Genomic DNA, 27,551 nt, shown 5'->3' with positions numbered 1-27,551 from the left:
TTTTGTTGACTTTACTTATTATAGTAAATATCTATGAGAAATTACTGTTCCTCCCATTACCAGTGGTTTTATTGCACTGGTTTCTTGCCCTGCCTGTTTTGATTACGACTCAGTCAACCAGTTAGGTTTCACTTTAACATACCAGTGACGTTCCCATGCAACACAGAGGAAATCTGTACTAATTACAAGGCTTGATACCATAGACTGTAGCTTGATACACACTTTTTTAGCGGTTTATTTAATCTAATCGGAGCTTTTTCTCACTCTGGACATTTATTTTACAGTAAAACTTACGGGGAACCGAAACCGAAACACTTAGAAATGCTGTTGTCCAGTTTAATATGCAGACATGAGGTGACCTGTAGCGAACAAGCAGGTAGTAAAATCACCGCTGTAGAAAAGCAGAAAGCAGCTTAAAGCTTCCAGCGCGACCCTGAACGTCTCATCCCAGCTGACTGCCTTTAGCATTAGCAGCTCCGGCTAACTGCAGGAGAGACTACCTGGTTAGCCGGAGCTAACCAAGCAGCGGCGGCTAACACGGAGCACCCAGCGGTTAAACCGTCCCAACTAACCCGGAACGGCGGCGGGCGGCTACTCACCAACTGTCCCCAGCCCGGAGCTCACACTCCCGCAGCAGAGACTCGATCTCCCTCCGCTGCGTCTCCAGACCCGGAGACTCTGCGGCAGAGCAGCGGCTGTTGGCCGTCATGTCGCTTATCGATCACTCATAAATGCCAGAACTGTGAGGAATTACAAGCGGAGCCAGGAAGCCAAAGGAAGAAGTCAACCGCCGCATTGATCAACCGATGGACGGTAAGCAACGGGGAGGCGGCGGTGTTTGCGGAAGTAGGAAGCAGTTCAGACCTGGGAGATGATGACTTCCGGAGGACAACCGCCGCACTTCACCCAAATATCCGCAAGGGGCGCAATTTATTTATTTATTTATTTTTAGATTTTTGTTTTGACAATATATCATAGACTGTATAAACAGATGGAAGTAGCCTCCGTGACGTCACCCATAGGTTTCTGAAGAGCCGAATTGAAGCTCGGTGGGCGGTTCCTACCATCGCCATCTTGGCAGGGGCATGCGTGTCGTCTCACCCGGAAAATATAAATATGGGCAAAGAGGTGGAGCTGAGAGGGGGCAGTGAGCATCATGGTGGATGATTGACATCGAGCGAACTCTGCGCTTTCTGTAGTTAAGAGCTAACTGAGCGAACCCGGGAATAACAGAAGGTAACCAGCTAATGGAGGTAAGCGCGTTAAAGTTAAGTCACATTGTTAACCGGCTAAAAACCGCGGTTGTTCTACGTTCTTCTTACTTGAAGCAGGAGATCGAGTACCTGTCTATCAAAAGGACACGCCCTAAATATGTCGAATTTCAAGATTAAACTACTTTTAAATGGGCGAGTTAGAAGTTGCAGATCTTTGAAGCTTTGAAGTTGGTCTTTTTAACATGGGAGTCTATGGGGATTTGCTCTGTTTTGGAGCCCCTAGTGGATGAGGGGGGACTGCAGTTTTATGCACTTCTGGATGGGCTTCACTTTTTACTGCCGAAGGCTCCGGCCATCTTTCATTTACGGTCTATGGTCAAAACCATAGCCTTTTTTTTATTTATTTATTTTTTTTGACTATATATATATATATATATATATATATACATACAGAGGCACCATAGGGGGGGGGTGGAGTTAGGAAGATTTTAAGGTCCCCACGACTTGTTGGGGCCCAAGGAGATGTACAATAGATGTACAAAAGATGTACTATATTAAAAGAAACCTCTGGTCAAAAGTTATTAAAAACAACAGTTAGTGGAAAACTTTTTCAATTCATGCTAAATCTTATGGATAACCTGAAAAATGCATTTCAACAATTATGAAAATATTTAGTCAGTTTTGTTCTAATTAGATCAAACAAAGCAGATAGCCGCCAATAATTGAAAGCCTAATAATTTGTTTTATTTGTACAATGTGTCAAAAATTAAACCCGTTTTCCATTTTACAATTTGTGTTTGCTTTTGAGTTAGTTTAAATAACTTGTTTTATTATTATTATTATTATTATTATTGAACATTTTGTACACAAATACAACTCAAATACAACTCAGTTGAAAATACTTTGATATAAAGGCACACATTCAGAACAGGTGTCATATACATAGAGTATAAAGAGACATACCGTATAAAGAGATATACGGATATAAGAGATATCTCTTTCATATACGCTCTATTTTCATATAACCTTAACAAAAAGTCCAAAATTTAGCTTAAAGTAAGAGAAATTCAATAAATAAAAAAATAAAAATAAATAAGAATAAATAAATGTGATTAAATAAAAAGTAAAACAAATAATACATGAGATTCCAGTCTGTTACATGCTAGGGATCGTTGACCATATGTAGTTCCTCATAGACTGTAAGAAGATTTTTTTTTTTGTTTGTTTTGAAACAAGAAAAAAGACTGGCTTAGTACATAACCAATTCAAAGACATTTTGATATAATAAAGAAACTGAGCTTCATAGCCATAAAAAAGGGGGCTTAGGTTTGAAAATAATGCATAAATTGAATCAAACATTATGAGGCCAAAAACCTGTGTAGAATTTTTTTTTAAAAAAATATATGAAATAAAATGAAGAACAACGAGGCCTAATAAAAATTCCAAGTGCATAAGCAATTATAAATGTACAAAGCGTGTTTAGAATCAATGCATTTCACAGCTTTTTTTTTTTTTTAAAAACAACTCATTTCTAAATGTAACAAACAGTGGTTTCATATTGCTTTAAGAAGATATAATGCAGGTTATTGGGTTATTTGTGGAAGCTATTGACTCTATCAAATATCGCGAGGTTTTCTCGGCCAATTATCTTGTCTGCCATCTAACGCGCCGCCAATGATATGCGAGCTTACTCTGGAGTGGTTGTCAGGGACATAGACAGTATTTACATAGACGCCGCGTCGTATCACGCTGCCTATGCGAGCAGACGTCTCATCGTGTCGCCATCTTGGATGGGTCTCCCATGCACCTCCAACTTATTTATTTGTAAAGTGTAGGTCCAACCACAACAATAACCTCACCAATTTTTACCAGATTTTTCTTACAGTTTGGTTTGTTCCAAAGGGCAGTGATATTGTTATGATACAGACCACTGTAAAACATTAAAAACAACGTGTTTTATGATAAATTATTTTCATTATGCTATTTTACCAAAGTCATAAAGTAGCTATAATATAAGTAAATGTATAAATAAATTTGATACGAACATGTTTGATTGTTTATTGATGCATTTGGATTCATCTATTTTTATCTGGTTAAATAAATTATTATTAAACCTTGTGAAATGTAATTTCACACAATCTGCTTTCAATATTTCACTGGTTATTGCAGCTGTATGTTGAACAAAATACAGGAATAGTTGCTGGCTCTTTCTTGACTACAGTTGACTCTTTATTTTTTACGTTTAGTAATTTATCAATATAGAGACACAGCTGTACAAAGTCTGAAAATAAAGTATTGTATCAAAACTTTGCAATTCAAAAGTTACACAGAAAAACACTCAGAAAGTGCAAACCTCTGCCAAGGCCTTTAAAAAGTTCCTGGATCCAAACAGTGATCTGGATCACCACCAAAAGTAAATCAGTTCTTCCTTTTCACATTTCCAACAAGTCCTGAAAACTTCATGAAAATCTGTTCATAACTTTTTAAGTTATCTTAAACACAAACAGACAAACAGATAAAGTCGATAAAAACATAACCTTCTTGGCAGAGGTAATTATGCTACCATGTAAAACTCTCTTCGTGAAGCATCAATATCATATTGTTTCATAAACACATCATTGGAGTAAAATTTATCATCTGCATTTATTAGATTATTCACTGTGTTAACATTATTTATATGCCAGTTATGTAGAAAAGTGTTTTGTTTGTGTGTACGTGTTGTTCCAGAAAATAATTATGTGGGGAAACTACGTTGATTCTGCAGCAAGACTCGAAGGCAGAGACCCATCCAATATGGCGGCGACATTGGTTCACTTTCCAGCGCTCAACGAGGCGTCTATGTATATTGTGTCTATGGTGAGGGAAGGAAAGTGCTGTTCGCGGGCTAGCGAGAGCGGTGGTCATGGACGTGGAGATGGAAGAGACAGAAAGTGTGCAGAAAACCGACACCGATGCCGGCGAGTCATCGTCTAAAAGCTCCGGGAGCTCATATGAGCTTCCCTGGGTGGAGAAATACCGGCCGCTGAAGCTGGACCAGATCGTGGGAAACGAGGAGACGGTGAGCCGGCTGGAGGTGTTCTCCAGGGAGGGAAATGTTCCCAACATCATCATAGCAGGTCAGTGTGTGGACACATGCAGGAATGTCTCCTCCAGAACCTGCATACAGTTTAGGAACAGGGCCGGATTAAAAGTGCACAGGTCCCTGGGCCCAGATTGTTCCAGGGGCCCCTTCCCCACCACAACATTGTGAAAATGGTGAATGATACACTGTGAAACAACAATTCTAACATCTCTCAGCCAATGGTACAAATAGCAACACACTAGACACTGTGGTGTTACTATCTGGCTTTTATTTACATCATGTTTCATGTCCAAACTGCTGGTGTTTTCCCCACATGGGTCCCAAGTGGGCATGGGACCCATGTGGTTGGTAATGCCCATTGGATAATCCGGCCTTGGTTAGGAACAACACGGACTGGTGTTCCTGGTTGACAGAAGAACTGACACGAGGTGTTTGACTCTCCTAATGGTTTGGTTAAATAAGAGGAGGAGAAGAAACAGCTGCATTAGCACCAAACCCTGCAGCCTCCTGCATCTTTCCAACCCGTCTTTTCAATGGAAAAAATGTGTTGTGGTTCAGGTCCTCCTGGCACAGGGAAGACCACCAGCATCCTGTGTTTGGCCCGAGCTCTGCTGGGATCCACCATGAAGGACGCCGTGCTGGAGCTGAACGCCTCCAACGACAGGTGAGACTCTGCACAACACAAGCGAGGGACTAAACCAGACTGTGGTAATGGTGTGATGAGCTCTGATGGGGGGTGTTGTGTCTGCAGGGGGATTGATGTGGTGAGGAACAAGATAAAGATGTTTGCTCAGCAGAAAGTCACACTTCCCAAAGGCCGACACAAGATCATCATCCTGGATGAAGCTGACAGGTGAGACGGCGGCGCCATTTCCTGATAAATGCAGATTACAGCTGTTTGTTTGTAAACTGGTCTGTTGACGTCCTCCCAGCATGACAGACGGAGCTCAGCAGGCGCTGAGGAGGATCATGGAGATCTACTCCAAGACGACGCGCTTCGCTCTGGCCTGCAACGCCTCAGATAAGATCATCGAGCCGATCCAGTCCCGCTGCGCCGTGCTGCGATACTCCAAGCTGACGGACGGGCAGATCCTTGCCCGGCTGCAGGAGGTGGTGGAGAAGGAGCGCTTGTCTGTGTCCGATGACGGGCTGGAGGCCATCATCTTCACCGCTCAGGGAGACATGAGACAGGTGAGGAGGGACAGCGTCTACAGTCCAGGTCCTGGCCCAGACTTACGCTTCTTCATGTCTGCAGGCGCTGAACAACCTGCAGTCCACCAACTCCGGCTTCGGCTACATCAACAGTGAGAACGTGTTCAAAGTGTGTGACGAGCCCCACCCCCTGCTGGTGAAGAGCATGCTGGGACACTGCGTGGAGGGGAACATCGACGAGGCCTACAAGGTGGTGGAGCGGCTGTGGGCGCTGGGCTACTCCCCGGAGGACATCATCGGAAACATCTTCAGGGTCTGCAAGACCTTCCAGATGGCCGAGTACCTGAAGCTGGAGTTCATCAAGGTGAGGATGGGAGCTGATTCCCAGTGGGACGGACCAGTAAAATACCAGTATCATGACCTGTAAATAACAAAGACTCCTTACACACACACTAACACACACACTTCCGTCTTTCTTTTAGTCCGAAGAAGCAGAATTCCATCGTCAAGATGTTTTATTGAATAATCTGACATTTCCTGAGATGATTGATCTGCTCGTTGTGTGAATCATCAGGCGGGTCCTTCTCTAAAGCCAAATCAGACTGGACCAAACTGGATCAGACTGGATCCGACTAGATCAGACTTTACCAACCTGGATCAGACTAGATTGGACTGGATCAGACTGGATCCGACTGGACCAGACTGGATCAGACTGTACCAACCTGGATCAGACTAGATCAGACTGGATCAAACTGGACCAACCTGGACCAGACTGGATCCGACTGGACCAGACTGGATCAAACTGCACCAACCTGGATCAGACTGGATCACACTGGATCAGACTGGACCAGACTGGATCAGACTGTACCAACCTGGACCAGACTGGATCAGACTAGATCAGACTGGACCACACTGAACCAAACTGTACCAGTCTGGTCCAGGTTGGTACAGTTTGGTTCAGTGTGGTCCAGTCTGATCTAGTCTGATCCAGTCTGGTAGATCAAACTGGACCAGACTAGATCAAACTGGACCAGACTAGATCAAACTGGACCAAACTAGATCAAACTGTACCAACCTGAATATAACTGGATCAGACTGGACCAAAGTGGCTCAGACTGGATCAAACTGTACCAACCTGGACCAGACTGGATCAGACTAGATCAGACTTGACCAGACTGGACCAATCTGGATCAAACTGGACGAACCTGGTCCAGACTGGATCAGACTAGATCAGACTGTACCAAAGTGGATCAGACTGGACCAAACTGGACCAGACTAGATCAAACTGGACCAGACTAGATCAAACTGGATCAGACTAGATCAGACTGGATCAAACTGGATCAGACTGGACCAAATTTGATCAGACTGGATCAGACTGGACCAAACTGGATCAAACTGTACCAACCTGGACCAGACTGGACCAAACTAGATCAAACTGGATCAGATTGGACCAAACTGGACCAGACTGGATCAGACTAGATCAAACTGGAACAGACTGGATCAGAATGGACCAATCTGGATCAAACTGGTCCAGACTGGATCAGACTAGATCTGACTGTACCAAAGTGGATCAGACTGGACCACACTGGACCAGACTAGATCAAACTGGATCAGACTAGATCAGACTGGACCAAACTGGATCAGACTGGACCAAACTGGATCAGACTCGACCAAACTGGACCAGACTGGATCAAACTGTACCAACCTGGACCAGACTGGATCAGACTAGATCAGACTTGACCAGACTGGACCAATCTGGATCAAACTGGACGAACCTGGTCCAGACTGGATCAGACTAGATCAGACTGTACCAAAGTGGATCAGACTGGACCAAATTTGATCAGACTGGACCAGACTGGATCAAACTGTACCAACCTGGACCAGACTGGACCAAACTAGATCAAACTGGATCAGATTGGACCTAACTGGACCAGACTGGATCAGACTAGATCAAACTGGAACAGACTGGATCAGAATGGACCAATCTGGATCAAACTGGTCCAGACTGGATCAGACTAGATCTGACTGTACCAAAGTGGATCAGACTGGACCACACTGGACCAGACTAGATCAAACTGGATCAGACTAGATCAGACTGGACCAAACTGGATCAGACTGGACCAAACTGGATCAGAATCGACCAAACTGGACCAGACTAGATCAAATTGGACCAGACTAGATCAGACTGGACCAAAGTGGATCAGACTGGACCAAAGTGGATCAGACTGGACCAAAGTGGATCAAACTGGATCAGACTAGATCAGACTGGACCAAAGTGGATCAGACTGGATCGGACTGGACCAGACTTGATCAAACTGGACCAGACTAGATCAGACTGGATCAGACTAGATCAGACTGGACCAAACTGGATCAAACTGGACCAGACTAGATCAAACTGGACCAGACTAGATCAAACTGGACCAGACTAGATGAAACTGGACCAGACTGGACCAGACTAGATCAAACTGGACCAGACTGGATCAAACTGGATCAAACTGTACCAACCTGGACATAACTGGATCAGACTGGACCAAAGTGGATCAGACTGGATCAAACTGTACCAACCTGGACCAGACTAGATCAAACTGGATCAGATTGGACCAAACTGGACCAGACTGGATCAGACTAGATCAGACTGGAACAGACTGGATCAGAATGGACCAATCTGGATCAAACTGGTCCAGACTGGATCAGACTAGATCAGACTGTACCAAAGTGGATCAGACTGGATCAAACTGTACCAACCTGGACCAGACTGGATCAGACTAGATCAAACTGGACCAAACTGGACCAGACTGGATCAAACTGGACCAGACTGGATCAAACTGGACCAGACTAGATCAAACTGGACCAGACTAGATCAGACTGGATCAGACTGGACCAGACTAGATCAAACTGGACTAGACTAGATCAAACTGGATCAGACTAGATCAGACTGGATCAGACTGGACCAAACTGGATCAGACTGGACTAGACTAGATCAAACTGGACCAGACTAGATCAAACTGGACCAGACTGGATCAAACTGTACCAACCTGGACCAGACTGGATCAAACTGTACCAACCTGGACCAGACTGGACCAAACTAGATCAAACTGGATCAGATTGGACCAAACTGGACCAGACTGGATCAGACTAGATCAAACTGGAACAGACTGGATCAGAATGGATCAAACTGGACCAGACTAGATCAAACTGGACCAGACTAGACCAAACTGGACCAGACTGGATCAGACTAGATCAGACTGGATCAGACTAGATCAGACTGGACCAATCTGGACCAAACTGGACCAGACTAGATCAAACTGGACCAGACTAGATCAGACTGGATCAGACTAGATCAGACTGGACCAAACTGGATCAAACTGGACCAGACTAGATCAAACTGGACCAGACTAGATCAAACTGGACCAGACTAGATGAAACTGGACCAGACTGGACCAGACTAGATCAAACTGGACCAGACTGGATCAAACTGGATCAGACTGGGCCAAACTAGATCAAACTGTACCAACCTGAATATAACTGGATCAGACTGGATCAAACTGTACCAACCTGGACCAGACTGGATCAGACTGGATCAGACTAGATCAGACTTGACCAGACTGGACCAATCTGGATCAAACTGGATGAACCTCGTCCAGACTGGATCAGACTAGATCAGACTGGACCAAAGTGGACCAGACTAGATCAAACTGGACCAGACTAGATCAGACTGGATCAGACTAGATCAGACTGGACCAAACTGGATCAGACTGGACCAAAGTAGATCAGACTGGACCAGACTGGATCAAACTGTACCAACCTGGACCAGACTGGACCAGACTAGATCAGACTGGATCAGATTGGACCAAACTGGACCAGACTGGATCAGACTAGATCAGACTGGACCAATCTGGATCAAACTGGTCCAGACTGGATCAAACTAGATCAGACTGTACCAAAGTGGATCAGACTGGACCACACTGGACCAGACTAGATCAAACTGGATCAGACTGGACCAAAGTGGCTCAGACTGGATCAAACTGTACCAACCTGGACCAGACTGGATCAGACTAGATCAGACTTGACCAGACTGGACCAATCTGGATCAAACTGGACGAACCTGGTCCAGACTGGATCAGACTAGATCAGACTGTACCAAAGTGGATCAGACTGGACCAAACTGGACCAGACTAGATCAAACTGGACCAGACTAGATCAAACTGGATCAGACTAGATCAGACTGGATCAAACTGGATCAGACTGGACCAAATTTGATCAGACTGGATCAGACTGGACCAGACTGGATCAGACTGGACCAAACTGGATCAAACTGTACCAACCTGGACCAGACTGGACCAAACTAGATCAAACTGGATCAGATTGGACCAAACTGGACCAGACTGGATCAGACTAGATCAAACTGGAACAGACTGGATCAGAATGGACCAATCTGGATCAAACTGGTCCAGACTGGATCAGACTAGATCTGACTGTACCAAAGTGGATCAGACTGGACCACACTGGACCAGACTAGATCAAACTGGATCAGACTAGATCAGACTGGACCAAACTGGATCAGACTGGACCAAACTGGATCAGACTCGACCAAACTGGACCAGACTGGATCAAACTGTACCAACCTGGACCAGACTGGATCAGACTAGATCAGACTTGACCAGACTGGACCAATCTGGATCAAACTGGACGAACCTGGTCCAGACTGGATCAGACTAGATCAGACTGTACCAAAGTGGATCAGACTGGACCAGACTGGACCAAACTGGACCAGACTAGATCAAACTGGACCAGACTAGATCAAACTGGATCAGACTAGATCAGACTGGACCAAACTGGATCAGACTGGACCAAATTTGATCAGACTGGACCAGACTGGATCAGACTAGATCTGACTGTACCAAAGTGGATCAGACTGGACCACACTGGACCAGACTAGATCAAACTGGATCAGACTAGATCAGACTGGACCAAACTGGATCAGACTGGACCAAACTGGATCAGACTCGACCAAACTGGACCAGACTGGATCAAACTGTACCAACCTGGACCAGACTGGATCAGACTAGATCAGACTTGACCAGACTGGACCAATCTGGATCAAACTGGACGAACCTGGTCCAGACTGGATCAGACTAGATCAGACTGTACCAAAGTGGATCAGACTGGACCAAATTTGATCAGACTGGACCAGACTGGATCAAACTGTACCAACCTGGACCAGACTGGACCAAACTAGATCAAACTGGATCAGATTGGACCTAACTGGACCAGACTGGATCAGACTAGATCAAACTGGAACAGACTGGATCAGAATGGACCAATCTGGATCAAACTGGTCCAGACTGGATCAGACTAGATCTGACTGTACCAAAGTGGATCAGACTGGACCACACTGGACCAGACTAGATCAAACTGGATCAGACTAGATCAGACTGGACCAAACTGGATCAGACTGGACCAAACTGGATCAGAATCGACCAAACTGGACCAGACTAGATCAAATTGGACCAGACTAGATCAGACTGGACCAAAGTGGATCAGACTGGACCAAAGTGGATCAGACTGGACCAAAGTGGATCAGACTGGATCAAACTGGATCAGACTAGATCAGACTGGACCAAAGTGGATCAGACTGGATCGGACTGGACCAGACTTGATCAAACTGGACCAGACTAGATCAGACTGGATCAGACTAGATCAGACTGGACCAAACTGGATCAAACTGGACCAGACTAGATCAAACTGGACCAGACTAGATCAAACTGGACCAGACTAGATGAAACTGGACCAGACTGGACCAGACTAGATCAAACTGGACCAGACTGGATCAAACTGGATCAAACTGTACCAACCTGGACATAACTGGATCAGACTGGACCAAAGTGGATCAGACTGGATCAAACTGTACCAACCTGGACCAGACTAGATCAAACTGGATCAGATTGGACCAAACTGGACCAGACTGGATCAGACTAGATCAGACTGGAACAGACTGGATCAGAATGGACCAATCTGGATCAAACTGGTCCAGACTGGATCAGACTAGATCAGACTGTACCAAAGTGGATCAGACTGGATCAAACTGTACCAACCTGGACCAGACTGGATCAGACTAGATCAAACTGGACCAAACTGGACCAGACTGGATCAAACTGGACCAGACTGGATCAAACTGGACCAGACTAGATCAAACTGGACCAGACTAGATCAGACTGGATCAGACTGGACCAGACTAGATCAAACTGGACTAGACTAGATCAAACTGGATCAGACTAGATCAGACTGGATCAGACTGGACCAAACTGGATCAGACTGGACTAGACTAGATCAAACTGGACCAGACTAGATCAAACTGGACCAGACTGGATCAAACTGTACCAACCTGGACCAGACTGGATCAAACTGTACCAACCTGGACCAGACTGGACCAAACTAGATCAAACTGGATCAGATTGGACCAAACTGGACCAGACTGGATCAGACTAGATCAAACTGGAACAGACTGGATCAGAATGGATCAAACTGGACCAGACTAGATCAAACTGGACCAGACTAGACCAAACTGGACCAGACTGGATCAGACTAGATCAGACTGGAACAGACTGGATCAGAATGGACCAATCTGGACCAAACTGGACCAGACTAGATCAAACTGGACCAGACTAGATCAGACTGGATCAGACTAGATCAGACTGGACCAAACTGGATCAAACTGGACCAGACTAGATCAAACTGGACCAGACTAGATCAAACTGGACCAGACTAGATGAAACTGGACCAGACTGGACCAGACTAGATCAAACTGGACCAGACTGGATCAAACTGGATCAGACTGGGCCAAACTAGATCAAACTGTACCAACCTGAATATAACTGGATCAGACTGGATCAAACTGTACCAACCTGGACCAGACTGGATCAGACTAGATCAGACTTGACCAGACTGGACCAATCTGGATCAAACTGGATGAACCTCGTCCAGACTGGATCAGACTAGATCAGACTGGACCAAAGTGGACCAGACTAGATCAAACTGGACCAGACTAGATCAGACTGGATCAGACTAGATCAGACTGGACCAAACTGGATCAGACTGGACCAAAGTAGATCAGACTGGACCAGACTGGATCAAACTGTACCAACCTGGACCAGACTGGACCAGACTAGATCAGACTGGATCAGATTGGACCAAACTGGACCAGACTGGATCAGACTAGATCAGACTGGACCAATCTGGATCAAACTGGTCCAGACTGGATCAAACTAGATCAGACTGTACCAAAGTGGATCAGACTGGACCACACTGGACCAGACTAGATCAAACTGGATCAGACTGGACCAAACTGGACCAAACTGGATCAGACTAGACCAGACTAGATCAGACTGGACCAAAGTGGATCAGACTGGACCAAACTGGACGAGACTAGATCAGACTGGACCAAACTGGATCAGACTGGACCAAATTTGATCAGACTGGATCAGACTGGATCAGACTGGACCAGACTGGATCAGACTGGACCAAACTGGATCAAACTGTACCAACCTGGACCAGACTAGATCAAACTGGATCAGATTGGACCAAACTGGACCAGACTGGATCAGACTAGATCAGACTGGATCAGACTGGACCACACTGGACCAGACTAGATCAAACTGGATCAGACTAGATCAGACTGGACCAAACTGTATCAGACTGGACCAAACTGGACCAGACTAGATCAGACTGGACCAAAGTGGATCAGACTGGACCAAAGTGGATCAGACTGGACCAAACTGGACCAGACTAGATCAAACTGGACCAGACTAGATCAAACTGGATCAGACTAGATCAGACTGGATCAAACTGGATCAGACTGGACCAAATTTGATCAGACTGGATCAGACTGGACCAGACTGGATCAGACTGGACCAAACTGGATCAAACTGTACCAACCTGGACCAGACTGGACCAAACTAGATCAAACTGGATCAGATTGGACCAAACTGGACCAGACTGGATCAGACTAGATCAAACTGGAACAGACTGGATCAGAATGGACCAATCTGGATCAAACTGGTCCAGACTGGATCAGACTAGATCTGACTGTACCAAAGTGGATCAGACTGGACCACAATGGACCAGACTAGATCAAACTGGATCAGACTAGATCAGACTGGACCAAACTGGATCAGACTGGACCAAACTGGATCAGACTCGACCAAACTGGACCAGACTGGATCAAACTGTACCAACCTGGACCAGACTGGATCAGACTAGATCAGACTTGACCAGACTGGACCAATCTGGATCAAACTGGACGAACCTGGTCCAGACTGGATCAGACTAGATCAGACTGTACCAAAGTGGATCAGACTGGACCAGACTGGACCAAACTGGACCAGACTAGATCAAACTGTACCAACCTGGACCAGACTGGACCAAACTAGATCAAACTGGATCAGATTGGACCAAACTGGACCAGACTGGATCAGACTAGATCAAACTGGAACAGACTGGATCAGAATGGACCAATCTGGATCAAACTGGTCCAGACTGGATCAGACTAGATCTGACTGTACCAAAGTGGATCAGACTGGACCACACTGGACCAGACTAGATCAAACTGGATCAGACTAGATCAGACTGGACCAAACTGGATCAGACTGGACCAAACTGGATCAGACTCGACCAAACTGGACCAGACTGGATCAAACTGTACCAACCTGGACCAGACTGGATCAGACTAGATCAGACTTGACCAGACTGGACCAATCTGGATCAAACTGGACGAACCTGGTCCAGACTGGATCAGACTAGATCAGACTGTACCAAAGTGGATCAGACTGGACCAGACTGGACCAGACTAGATCAAACTGGACCAGACTAGATCAAACTGGATCAGACTAGATCAGACTGGACCAAACTGGATCAGACTGGACCAAATTTGATCAGACTGGACCAGACTGGATCAAACTGTACCAACCTGGACCAGACTGGACCAAACTAGATCAAACTGGATCAGATTGGACCTAACTGGACCAGACTGGATCAGACTAGATCAAACTGGAACAGACTGGATCAGAATGGACCAATCTGGATCAAACTGGTCCAGACTGGATCAGACTAGATCTGACTGTACCAAAGTGGATCAGACTGGACCACACTGGACCAGACTAGATCAAACTGGATCAGACTAGATCAGACTGGACCAAACTGGATCAGACTGGACCAAACTGGATCAGAATCGACCAAACTGGACCAGACTAGATCAAATTGGACCAGACTAGATCAGACTGGACCAAAGTGGATCAGACTGGACCAAAGTGGATCAGACTGGACCAAAGTGGATCAGACTGGATCAAACTGGATCAGACTAGATCAGACTGGACCAAAGTGGATCAGACTGGATCGGACTGGACCAGACTTGATCAAACTGGACCAGACTAGATCAGACTGGATCAGACTAGATCAGACTGGACCAAACTGGATCAAACTGGACCAGACTAGATCAAACTGGACCAGACTAGATCAAACTGGACCAGACTAGATGAAACTGGACCAGACTGGACCAGACTAGATCAAACTGGACCAGACTGGATCAAACTGGATCAAACTGTACCAACCTGGACATAACTGGATCAGACTGGACCAAAGTGGATCAGACTGGATCAAACTGTACCAACCTGGACCAGACTAGATCAAACTGGATCAGATTGGACCAAACTGGACCAGACTGGATCAGACTAGATCAGACTGGAACAGACTGGATCAGAATGGACCAATCTGGATCAAACTGGTCCAGACTGGATCAGACTAGATCAGACTGTACCAAAGTGGATCAGACTGGATCAAACTGTACCAACCTGGACCAGACTGGATCAGACTAGATCAAACTGGACCAAACTGGACCAGACTGGATCAAACTGGACCAGACTGGATCAAACTGGACCAGACTAGATCAAACTGGACCAGACTAGATCAGACTGGATCAGACTGGACCAGACTAGATCAAACTGGACTAGACTAGATCAAACTGGATCAGACTAGATCAGACTGGATCAGACTGGACCAAACTGGATCAGACTGGACTAGACTAGATCAAACTGGACCAGACTAGATCAAACTGGACCAGACTGGATCAAACTGTACCAACCTGGACCAGACTGGATCAAACTGTACCAACCTGGACCAGACTGGACCAAACTAGATCAAACTGGATCAGATTGGACCAAACTGGACCAGACTGGATCAGACTAGATCAAACTGGAACAGACTGGATCAGAATGGATCAAACTGGACCAGACTAGATCAAACTGGACCAGACTAGACCAAACTGGACCAGACTGGATCAGACTAGATCAGACTGGAACAGACTGGATCAGAATGGACCAATCTGGACCAAACTGGACCAGACTAGATCAAACTGGACCAGACTAGATCAGACTGGATCAGACTAGATCAGACTGGACCAAACTGGATCAAACTGGACCAGACTAGATCAAACTGGACCAGACTAGATCAAACTGGACCAGACTAGATGAAACTGGACCAGACTAGATCAAACTGGACCAGACTGGATCAAACTGGATCAGACTGGGCCAAACTAGATCAAACTGTACCAACCTGAATATAACTGGATCAGACTGGATCAAACTGTACCAACCTGGACCAGACTGGATCAGACTAGATCAGACTTGACCAGACTGGACCAATCTGGATCAAACTGGATGAACCTCGTCCAGACTGGATCAGACTAGATCAGACTGGACCAAAGTGGACCAGACTAGATCAAACTGGACCAGACTAGATCAGACTGGATCAGACTAGATCAGACTGGACCAAACTGGATCAGACTGGACCAAAGTAGATCAGACTGGACCAGACTGGATCAAACTGTACCAACCTGGACCAGACTGGACCAGACTAGATCAGACTGGATCAGATTGGACCAAACTGGACCAGACTGGATCAGACTAGATCAGACTGGACCAATCTGGATCAAACTGGTCCAGACTGGATCAAACTAGATCAGACTGTACCAAAGTGGATCAGACTGGACCACACTGGACCAGACTAGATCAAACTGGATCAGACTGGACCAAACTGGACCAAACTGGATCAGACTAGACCAGACTAGATCAGACTGGACCAAAGTGGATCAGACTGGACCAAACTGGACGAGACTAGATCAGACTGGACCAAACTGGATCAGACTGGACCAAATTTGATCAGACTGGATCAGACTGGATCAGACTGGACCAGACTGGATCAGACTGGACCAAACTGGATCAAACTGTACCAACCTGGACCAGACTGGACCAGACTAGATCAAACTGGATCAGATTGGACCAAACTGGACCAGACTGGATCAGACTAGATCAGACTGGATCAGACTGGACCACACTGGACCAGACTAGATCAAACTGGATCAGACTAGATCAGACTGGACCAAACTGTATCAGACTGGACCAAACTGGACCAGACTAGATCAGACTGGACCAAAGTGGATCAGACTGGACCAAAGTGGATCAGACTAGACCAAACTGGACCAGACTAGATCAGACTGGACCAAAGTGGATCAGACTGGACCAAAGTGGATCAGACTGGACCAAACTGGATCAGACTGGACCAAATTGGATCAGACTGGATCAAACTGGATCAGACTAGATCAGACTGGATCAGACTGGACCAGACTAGATCAAACTGGACCAGACTAGATCAGACTGGACCAGACTAGATCAGACTGGACCAGACTAGATCAAACTGGACCAGACTAGATCAAACTGGACCAGACTGGACCAAACTGGACCAGACTAGATCAAACTGGATCAGACTGGACCAAACTAGATCAAACTGGACCAACCTGGACATAACTGGATCAGACTGGACCAAAGTGGATCAGACTGGATCAAACTGTACCAACTTGGACCAGACTGGACCAGACTAGATCAAACTGGATCAGACTGGATCAGATTGGACCAAACTGGACCAGACTGGATCAGACTAGATCAGACTGGATCAGAATGGACCAATCTGGATCAAACTGGTCCAGACTGGATCAGACTGTACCAAACTGGATCAGACTGGACTAAACTGGATCAGACTGGACCAAACTGGACCAGACTAGATCAAACTGGACGAGACTAGATCAAACTGGACGAGACTAGATCAAACTGGACCAGACTAGATCAGATTGGACCAAACTGGATCAGACTGGACCAAATTTGATCAGACTGGATCAGACTGGACCAGACTGGATCAGACTGGACCAAACTGTACCAAACTGTACCAACCTGGACCAGACTGGACCAGACTAGATCAAACTGGATCAGATTGGACCAAACTGGACCAGACTGGATCAGACTAGATCAGACTGGAACAGACTGGATCAGAATGGACCAATCTGGATCAAACTGGTCCAGACTGGATCAGACTGGACCAGACTGGACCACACTGGACCAGACTAGATCAAACTGGATCAGACTAGATGAGACTGGACCAAACTGTATCAGACTGGACCAAACTGGACCAGACTAGATCAGACTGGACCAGACTAGATCAGACTGGACCAAAGTGGATCAGACTGGATCAGACTGGACCAAACTGGATCAGACTGGACCAAATTGGATCAGACTGGATCAAACTGGATCAGACTAGATCAGACTGGACAAGACTAGATCAAACTGGACCAGACTAGATCAGACTGGATCAGACTAGATCAGACTGGATCAAACTGGACCAAACTGGATCAAACTGGACCAGACTAGATCAAACTGGACCAGACTAGATCAAACTGGACCAGACTAGATCAAACTGGACCAGACTAGATCAAACTGGATCAGACTAGACCAAACTGGACCAGACTAGATCAGACTGGACCAAAGTGGATCAGACTGGACCAAAGTGGATCAGACTGGACCAAACTGGATCAGACTGGACCAAATTGGATCAGACTGGATCAAACTGGATCAGACTGGATCAGACTGGACCAAAGTGGATCAGACTGGACCAAACTGGATCGGACTAGACCAGACTAGATCAAACTGGACCAGACTAGATCAGACTGGATCAGACTAGATCAGACTGGACCAAACTGGATCAAACTGGACCAGACTAGATCAAACTGGACCAGACTAGATCAAACTGGACCAGACTGGACCAAACTGGACCAGACTAGATCAAACTGGATCAGACTGGACCAAACTAGATCAAACTGTACCAACCTGGACATAACTGGATCAGACTGGACCAAAGTGGATCAGACTGGATCAAACTGTACCAACCTGGACCAGACTGGACCAGACTAGATCAAACTGGATCAGATTGGACCAAACTGGATCAGACTGGACCAGACTGGATCAGACTGGACCAAACTGGATCAGACTTGACCAGACTGGACCAGACTAGATCAGACTGGACCAAAGTGGATCAGACTGGACCAAAGTGGATCAGACTGGATCAGACTGGACCAAACTGGATCAGACTGGACCAAATTGGATCAGACTGGATCAGACTAGATCAGACTGGACCAAAGTGGATCAGACTGGACCAAACTGGATCGGACTGGACCAGACTAGATCAAACTGGACCAGACTAGATCAGACTGGATCAGACTAGATCAGACTGGACCAAACTGGATCAAACTGGACCAGACTAGATCAAACTGGACCAGACCGGACCAAACTGGACCAGACTAGATCAAACTGGATCAGACTGGACCAAACTAGATCAAACTGTACCAACTTGGACATAACTGGATCAGACTGGACCAAAGTGGATCAGACTGGATCAAACTGTACCAACCTGGACCAGACTGGATCAAACTGGAACAGACTGGATCAGAATGGACCAATCTGGATCAAACTGGTCCAGACTGGATCAGACTAGATCAGACTGTACCAAAGTGGATCAGACTGGACCACACTGGACCAGACTAGATCAAACTGGATCAGACTAGATCAGACCGGACCAAACTGGATCAGACTGGACCAAACTGGATCAGACTAGATCAGACTGGACCAAACTGGACCAGACTAGATCAAACTGGACCAGACCGGACCAAACTGGACCAGACTAGATCAAACTGGATCAGACTGGACCAAACTAGATCAAACTGTACCAACCTGGACATAACTGGATCAGACTGGACGAAAGTGGATCAGACTGGATCAAACTGTACCAACCTGGACCAGACTAGATCAAACTGGATCAGACTAGATAAGATTGGACCAAACGGGACCAGACTGGAACAGACTGGATCAGAATGGACCAATCTGGATCTAACTGGTCCAGACTGGATCAGACTGGACCAAAGTGGATCAGACTGGACCAAACTGGAGCAGACTGGACCAGACTAGATCAGACTGGACCAGACTAGATCAGACTGGACCAAAGTGGATCAGACTGGACCAAAGTGGAACAGACTGGACCAAATTGGATCAGACTGGATCAAACTGGATCAGACTAGATCAGACTGGACCAAAGTGGATCAGACTGGACCAAACTGGATCGGACTGGACCAGACTAGATCAAACTGGACCAGACTAGATCAGACTGGATCAGACTGGACCAAACTGGACCAATCTGGACCAAACTGGACCAATCTGGTCCAAACTGGATCAGACTGGACCAGACTAGATCAGACTGGACCAGACTAGATCAGACTGGACTAGACTAGATCAGACTGGACCAGACTAGATCAAACTGGACCAGACTAGATCAAATTGGACCAGACTAGATCAAACTGGACCAGACTGGACCAAACTGGACCAGACTAGATCAAACTGGACCAGACTAGATCAGACTGGACCAAATTTGATCAGACTGGATCAGACTGGACCAGACTGGATCAGACTGGACCAAACTGGATCAAACTGTACCAACCTGGACCAGACTAGATCAAACTGGATCAGATTGGACCAAACTGGACCAGACTGGATCAGACTAGATCAGACTGGAACAGACTGGATCAGAATGGACCAATCTGGATCAAACTGGTCCAGACTGGATCAGACTGTACCAAAGTGGATCAGACTGGACCACACTGGACCACACTAGATCAAACTGGATCAGACTAGATCAGACTGGACCAAACTGTATCAGACTGGACCAAACTGGATCAGACTAGACCAAACTGGACCAGACTAGATCAGACTGGACCAAAGTGGATCAGACTGGACCAAAGTGGATCAGACTGGATCAGACTGGACCAAATTGGATCAGACTGGACCAAATTGGATCAGACTGGATCAAACTGGATCAGACTAGATCAGACTGGACCAAAGTGGATCAGACTGGACCAGACTAGATCAAACTGGACCAGACTATATCAGACTGGATCAGACTAGATCAGACTGGACCAGACTAGATCAAACTGGACCAGACTAGATCAAACTGGACCAGACTGGACCAAACTGGACCAGACTAGATCAAACTGGATCAGACTGGACCAAACTAGATCAAACTGTACCAACCTGGACATAACTGGATCAGACTGGACCAAAGTGGATCAGACTGGATCAAACTGTACCAACTTGGACCAGACTGGACCAGACTAGATCAAACTGGATCAGACTGGATCAGATTGGACCAAACTGGACCAGACTGGATCAGACTAGATCAGACTGGATCAGAATGGACCAATCTGGATCAAACTGGTCCAGACTGGATCAGACTGTACCAAACTGGATCAGACTGGATCAGAGTGGACCAAACTGGACCAGACTGGACCAGACTAGATCAGACTGGACCAAAGTGGATCAGACTGGACCAAAGTGGATCAGACTGGATCAGACTAGACTAAACTGGATCAGACTAGATCAAACTGTACCAACCTGGACCAGACTGGACCAGACTAGATCAAACTGGATCAGATTGGACCAAACTGGACCAGACTGGATCAGACTAGATCAGACTGGAAAAGACTGGATCAGAATGGACCAATCTGGATCAAACTGGTCCAGACTGGATCAAACTAGATCAGACTGTACCAAAGTGGATCAGACTGGACCACACTGGACCAGACTAGATCAAACTGGATCAGACTGGACCAAACTGGATCAGACTGGACCAAACTGGATCAGACTAGACCAAACTTGACCAGACTAGATCAGACTGGACCAAAGTGGATCAGACTGGACCAAACTGGATCAGACTGGACCAAACTGGATCAGACTGGATCAAACTGGATCAGACTGGATCAAACTGGACCAGACTAGATCAAACTGGACCAGACTAGATCAAACTGGATCAGAATGGACCAATCTGGACCAAACTGGACCAGACTAGATCAAACTGGACCAGACTAGATCAGACTGGATCAGACTAGATCAGACTGGACCAAACTGGATCAAACTGGACCAGACTAGATCAAACTGGACCAGACTAGATCAAACTGGACCAGACTAGATGAAACTGGACCAGACTGGACCAGACTAGATCAAACTGGACCAGACTGGATCAAACTGGATCAGACTGGATCAAACTGTACCAACCTGGACCAGACTGGACCAGACTAGATCAAACTGGATCAGACTGGATCAGATTGGACCAAACTGGACCAGACTGGATCAGACTAGATCAGACTGGAACAGACTGGATCAGAATGGACCAAACTGTACCAACCTGGGCCAGACTGGATCAGACTAGATCAGACTGTACCAAAGTGGCTCAGACTGGACCAGACTGGACCAAACTGGACCAGACTAGATCAAACTGGACGAGACTAGATCAAACTGGACCAGACTAGATCAGACTGGACCAAACTGGATCAGACTGGACCAAATTTGATCAGACTGGATCAGACTGGATCAGACTGGACCAAACTGGATCAAACTGGATCAAACTGTACCAACGTGGACCAGACTGGACCAGACTAGATCAAACTGGATCAGATTGGACCAAACTGGACCAGACTGGAACAGACTAGATCAGACTGGAACAGACTGGATCATAATGGACCAATCTGGATCAAACTGGTCCAGACTGGATCAGACTGGACCAAAGTGGATCAGACTGGACCACACTGGACCAGACTAGATCAAACTGGATCAGACTAGATCAGACTGGACCAAACTGTATCAGACTGGACCAAACTGGACCAGACTAGATCAGACTGGACCAAAGTGGATCAGACTGGACCAAACTGGATCAGACTGGACCAAATTGGATCAGACTGGATCAAACTGGATCAGACTAGATCAGACTGGACCAAAGTGGATCAGACTGGACCAGACTAGATCAAACTGGACCAGACTAGATCAGACTGGACCAAACTGGATCAAACTGGACCAGACTAGATCAAACTGGACCAGACTAGATCAAACTGGACCAGACTGGACCAAACTGGACCAGACTAGATCAAACTGGATCAGACTGGACCAAACTAGATCAAACTGTACCAACCTGGACATAACTGGATCAGACTGGACCAAAGTGGATCAGACTGGATCAAACTGTACCAACTTGGACCAGACTGGACCAGACTAGATCAAACTGGATCAGACTGGATCAGATTGGACCAAACTGGACCAGACTGGATCAGACTAGATCAGACTGGATCAGAATGGACCAATCTGGATCAAACTGGTCCAGACTGGATCAGACTGTACCAAACTGGATCAGACTGGACCAAACTGGAACAGACTGGACCAAACTGGACCAGACTCGACCAGACTAGATCAGACTAGACTAAACTGGATCAGACTGGATCAGACTAGATCAGACTGGACCAAAGTGGATCAGACTGGACCAGACTAGATCAAACTGGACCAGACTAGATCAGACTGGACCAAACTGGATCAAACTGGACCAGACTAGATCAAACTGGACCAGACTAGATCAAACTGGACCAGACTGGACCAAACTGGACCAGACTAGATCAAACTGGATCAGACTGGACCAAACTAGATCAAACTGTACCAACCTGGACATAACTGGATCAGACTGGACCAAAGTGGATCAGACTGGATCAAACTGTACCAACTTGGACCAGACTGGACCAGACTAGATCAAACTGGATCAGACTGGATCAGAATGGACCAATCTGGATCAAACTGGTCCAGACTGGATCAGACTGTACCAAACTGGATCAGACTGGACCAAACTGGATCAGACTGGACCAAACTGGACCAGACTCGACCAGACTAGATCAGACTAGACTAAACTGGATCAGACTGGATCAGACTAGATCAGACTGGACCAAAGTGGATCAGACTGGACCAAACTGGATCGGACTGGACCAGACTAGATCAAACTGGACCAGACTGGACCAAACTGGATCAAACTGGACCAGACTAGATCAAACTGTACCAACCTGGACCAGACTAGATCAAACTGGATCAGATTGGACCAAACTGGACCAGACTGGATCAGACTGGATCAGAATGGACCAATCTGGATCAAACTGGTCCAGACTGGATCAGACTAGATCAGACTGTACCAAAGTGGATCAGACTGGACCACACTGGACCAGACTAGATCAAACTGGATCAGACTAGATCAGACTGGACCAAACTGGATCAGACTAGACCAAACTGGACCAAAGTGGATCAGACTGGACCAAAGTGGATCAGACTGGACCAAAGTGGATCAGACTGGACCAAACTGGATCAGACTGGACCAAATTGGATCAGACTGGACCAAATTGGATCAGACTGGATCAAACTGGATCAGACTAGATCAGACTGGACCAAAGTGGATCAGACTGGACCAGACTAGATCAAACTGGACCAGACTAGATCAGACTGGACCAGACTAGATCAGACTGGATCAGACTAGATCAGACTGGACCAAACTGGATCAAACTGGACCAGACTAGATCAAACTGGACCAGACTGGACCAAACTGGACCAGACTAGATCAAACTGGATCAGACTGGACCAAACTAGATCAAACTGTACCAACCTGGACATAACTGGATCAGACTGGACCAAAGTGGATCAGACTGGATCAAACTGTACCAACCTGGACCAGACTAGATCAAACTGGATCAGATTGGACCAAACTGGACCAGACTGGATCAGACTAGATCAGACTGGAACAGACTGGATCAGAATGGACCAATCTGGATCAAACTGGTCCAGACTGGATCAGACTAGATCAGACTGTACCAAACTGGATCAGACTGGACCAAACTGGATCAGACTCGACCAGACTGGACCAGACTAGATCAGACTGGACCAAAGTGGATCAGACTGGATCAGACTGGACCAAACTGGATCAGACTGGACCAAATTGGATCAGACTGGATCAGACTAGATCAGACTGGACCAAAGTGGATCAGACTGGACCAAACTGGATCGGACTGGACCAGACTAGATCAAACTGGACCAGACTAGATCAGACTGGACCAAACTGGACCAGACTAGATCAAACTGGACCAGACCGGACCAAACTGGACCAGACCGGACCAAACTGGACCAGACTAGATCAAACTGGATCAGACTGGACCAAACTAGATCAAACTGTACCTACTTGGACATAACTGGATCAGACTGGACCAAAGTGGATCAGACTGGATCAAACTGTACCAACCTGGACCAGACTAGATCAAACTGGAACAGACTGGATCAGAATGGACCAATCTGGATCAAACTGGTCCAGACTGGATCAGACTAGATCAGACTGTACCAAAGTGGATCAGACTGGACCACACTGGACCAGACTAGATCAAACTGGATCAGACTAGATCAGACCGGACCAAACTGGATCAGACTGGACCAAACTGGATCAGACTAGATCAAACTGGACCAGACTAGATCAGACTGGATCAGACTAGATCAGACTGGATCAAACTGGACCAGACTAGATCAAACTGGACCAGACCGGACCAAACTGGACCAGACTAGATCAAACTGGATCAGACTGGACCAAACTAGATCAAACTGTACCAACCTGGACATAACTGGATCAGACTGGACCAAAGTGGATCAAACTGTACCAACCTGGACCAGACCAGATCAAACTGGATCAGACTAGATCAGATTGGACCAAACGGGACCAGACTGGATCAGACTGGAACAGACTGGATCAGAATGGACCAATCTGGATCAAACTGGTCCAGACTGGATCAGACTGGACCAAAGTGGATCAGACTGGACCAAAGTGGATCAGACTGGTACAGACTGGACCAAACTGGAGCAGACTGGACCAAATTGGATCAGACTGGACCAAATTGGATCAGATTGGACCAGACTAGATCAAACTGGATCAGACTAGATCAGACTCGACCAAACTGGATCAGACTGGACCAAACTGGACCAGACTGGACCAAACTGGATCAAACTGGACCAGACTAGATCAAACTGGACCAGACTGGACCATCTGATAGACTGGTTTTATTTGTCCCAGGCTGATTTTAGGAGCCGACTTGTCATGAACACCAACAAAGGAGAAACCGGCTTCACGCTGAGACGATGATGAAGATCAGTGTGTTCAGATTCAGTGTGTGTGTGTGTGCGTGTGTGTGTCTGACAAAGTCCCGTTTTCCCGCCTCACCTTGTGTTTCCGGATGCTCCCTGCAGGAGATCGGATACACTCACATGCGTGTGGCTGAAGGCGTCAACTCCCTGCTGCAGATGGCCGGTTTGCTGGGACGCCTCTGCAGCAAGACGGCGGCCCCCGCTGCAAGCTGAAGCTTAAACCCCCCCCCCACACCATGCAGAAGTAGCAGACTGTCAGTGTTTCCCGCCTCATCTGTGGTCCTGGACTCGGTTCTGATCCAGATCCATGGACCTTCTGGAATAAACGTTCCCAGATCAGAACGGCCATGTTTGGGTTTTTATTTCCCAGCTGGAAGCGAGACGTTCTTCTGGTCCATCTGCGGTTCTCCCTGGAGGCTCCTCTCCGCTTTGTGTGCAGGATCTTGTTGAAATGAATCCGTGACGACCCAACGGTGTGAATGTTTTTATTTCTGTTGGATAAACGTTACTGTGTCGAGTTTTCGCTGACAGCAGAGTATCCAAAGCTCAAAAAACAAGAAGCATTTCCTCACAAGGTGGATTTTTCTGCCTCCTGTCTGACAAAACGCCCAAACTACAACGTTCCTCCATCCAGGAAGCTGAAACGGGAGATTAGTGCACGAGTGTCAGGATGAAGAAATGCGTCACCATGTTGTAAAATGATCAGTAGAAACTGTTTATCTCCTCATAGAAAACCAGGTTCAGTAAAAACCAGACAATTGTCGACTAGAAATGAGTAAAGTAACGTGAAAGTTTTCCAGTTCAGGGATCCTCGATCCAGGTCCTTGAGGACCAGAGTCCTCCAGGTTTTCCATGTGTCCCCGCTGCAACACACCTGATTCAAACCAATGTGTGTTGAGCAGACGGTGCAGAGCTGGTCTGAGTCTGGTCCAGCAGAGACACTAGGAGACCTGCAGGACCAGGACTGAGGATCCCTGTTCCAGCTGTTTAATAGAGGTGTTTCATCCATCCATCTTCATGCCGCGGGGGCAGCAGCCTAAGCAGGGAAGCCCAGACTTCCCTCTCCCCAGCAACATTTGCCAACTCTGCGGGGGGATCCCGAGGCGTTCCCAGGCCAGCAGAGAGATATAATCCCTCCAGCGTGTCCTGGGTCTTCCCCGGGGTCTCCTCCCAGAGGGACGTGCCCGGAACACCTCACCAGGGAGGTCCAGGAAGCATCCTGACCAGATGCCCGTTCCACCTCAACTGGTTCCTCTCGATGTGGAGGAGCAGAGGCTCTACTCTGATCTCCTCCAGGATGACCGAGCTCCTCACCCGATCCATCTGTCGATCTCACACTCCATCCTTCCCCCACTCGTGAACAAGACCCCGAGATATTTAAACTCCTCCACTTGAGGCAGGACCTCACTCCCGACCTGGAGAGGAGAATCCACCCTATTCCGACTGAGGACCATGGTCTCAGATTTGGAGGTGCTGATTCTCATTGTAATGGAGGTGTTACCCAGGTATATATCTCAGGAAGCCACCGATGATGATGATGATGATGATGATGGACACCTCTATCAATAGTCAGCAGAATCCAGGGATAGACCCTAAATTCACCTTAGAAACACCATGAGGGTTCAGAAAGATGTGAAGACCGAGACCGTTGATAATTGGAAGAGAAAATACTTTACTGTAAAACCACCTTCATCGCCATGG

General features: G+C 46.7%; 2 protein-coding genes across 2 annotated transcripts in view; one reads left to right on the top strand and one right to left on the bottom strand.

Moving 5' to 3' along the window:
* usp11 (ubiquitin specific peptidase 11) overlaps nt 1-783 on the bottom strand; it is a gene marked incomplete at its 3' end in the record, with an annotated part of 28,592 nt that extends 27,809 nt beyond the window's left edge. Inside the window, exon 1 of the mRNA XM_079239635.1 lies at nt 600-783. Coding sequence (XP_079095761.1) covers nt 600-709 — 110 coding nt within the window. The 5' untranslated portion in view covers nt 710-783. The remainder of the gene's footprint in view (nt 1-599) is intronic.
* A 3,299-nt stretch (nt 784-4,082) lies between these two features.
* rfc2 (replication factor C (activator 1) 2) lies at nt 4,083-26,287 on the top strand. Its single transcript, XM_079239779.1, has 6 exons — nt 4,083-4,330; nt 4,855-4,960; nt 5,048-5,149; nt 5,229-5,487; nt 5,552-5,812; nt 25,953-26,287. The coding sequence occupies exons 1-6, from the start codon at nt 4,117-4,119 to the stop codon at nt 26,061-26,063; spliced, it is 1,053 nt and encodes a 350-aa protein (XP_079095905.1). The 5' UTR covers nt 4,083-4,116; the 3' UTR covers nt 26,064-26,287.
* The last annotated feature ends 1,264 nt before the right edge of the window (nt 26,288-27,551 follow it).

The sequence above is a fragment of the Telmatherina bonti genome, assembly GCF_933228915.1.
Source record: "Telmatherina bonti genome assembly, chromosome: 4".
Taxonomy (NCBI): domain Eukaryota; kingdom Metazoa; phylum Chordata; class Actinopteri; order Atheriniformes; family Telmatherinidae; genus Telmatherina; species Telmatherina bonti.
Note: the sequence above shows the minus strand (reverse complement) of the source record. Positions and strands in the feature narration are given on the sequence as shown.

Coding starts and splice junctions, on each gene's coding strand:
- rfc2 (XM_079239779.1), top strand. CDS start 4,117: ATGGACGTGGAGATGGAAGAGACAGAAAGTGTGCAGAAAACCGACACC. Junction 4,331..4,854: donor TCCCAACATCATCATAGCAG/GTCAGTGTGTGG, acceptor GTTGTGGTTCAG/GTCCTCCTGGCACAGGGAAG. Junction 5,488..5,551: donor CTCAGGGAGACATGAGACAG/GTGAGGAGGGAC, acceptor TCATGTCTGCAG/GCGCTGAACAACCTGCAGTC.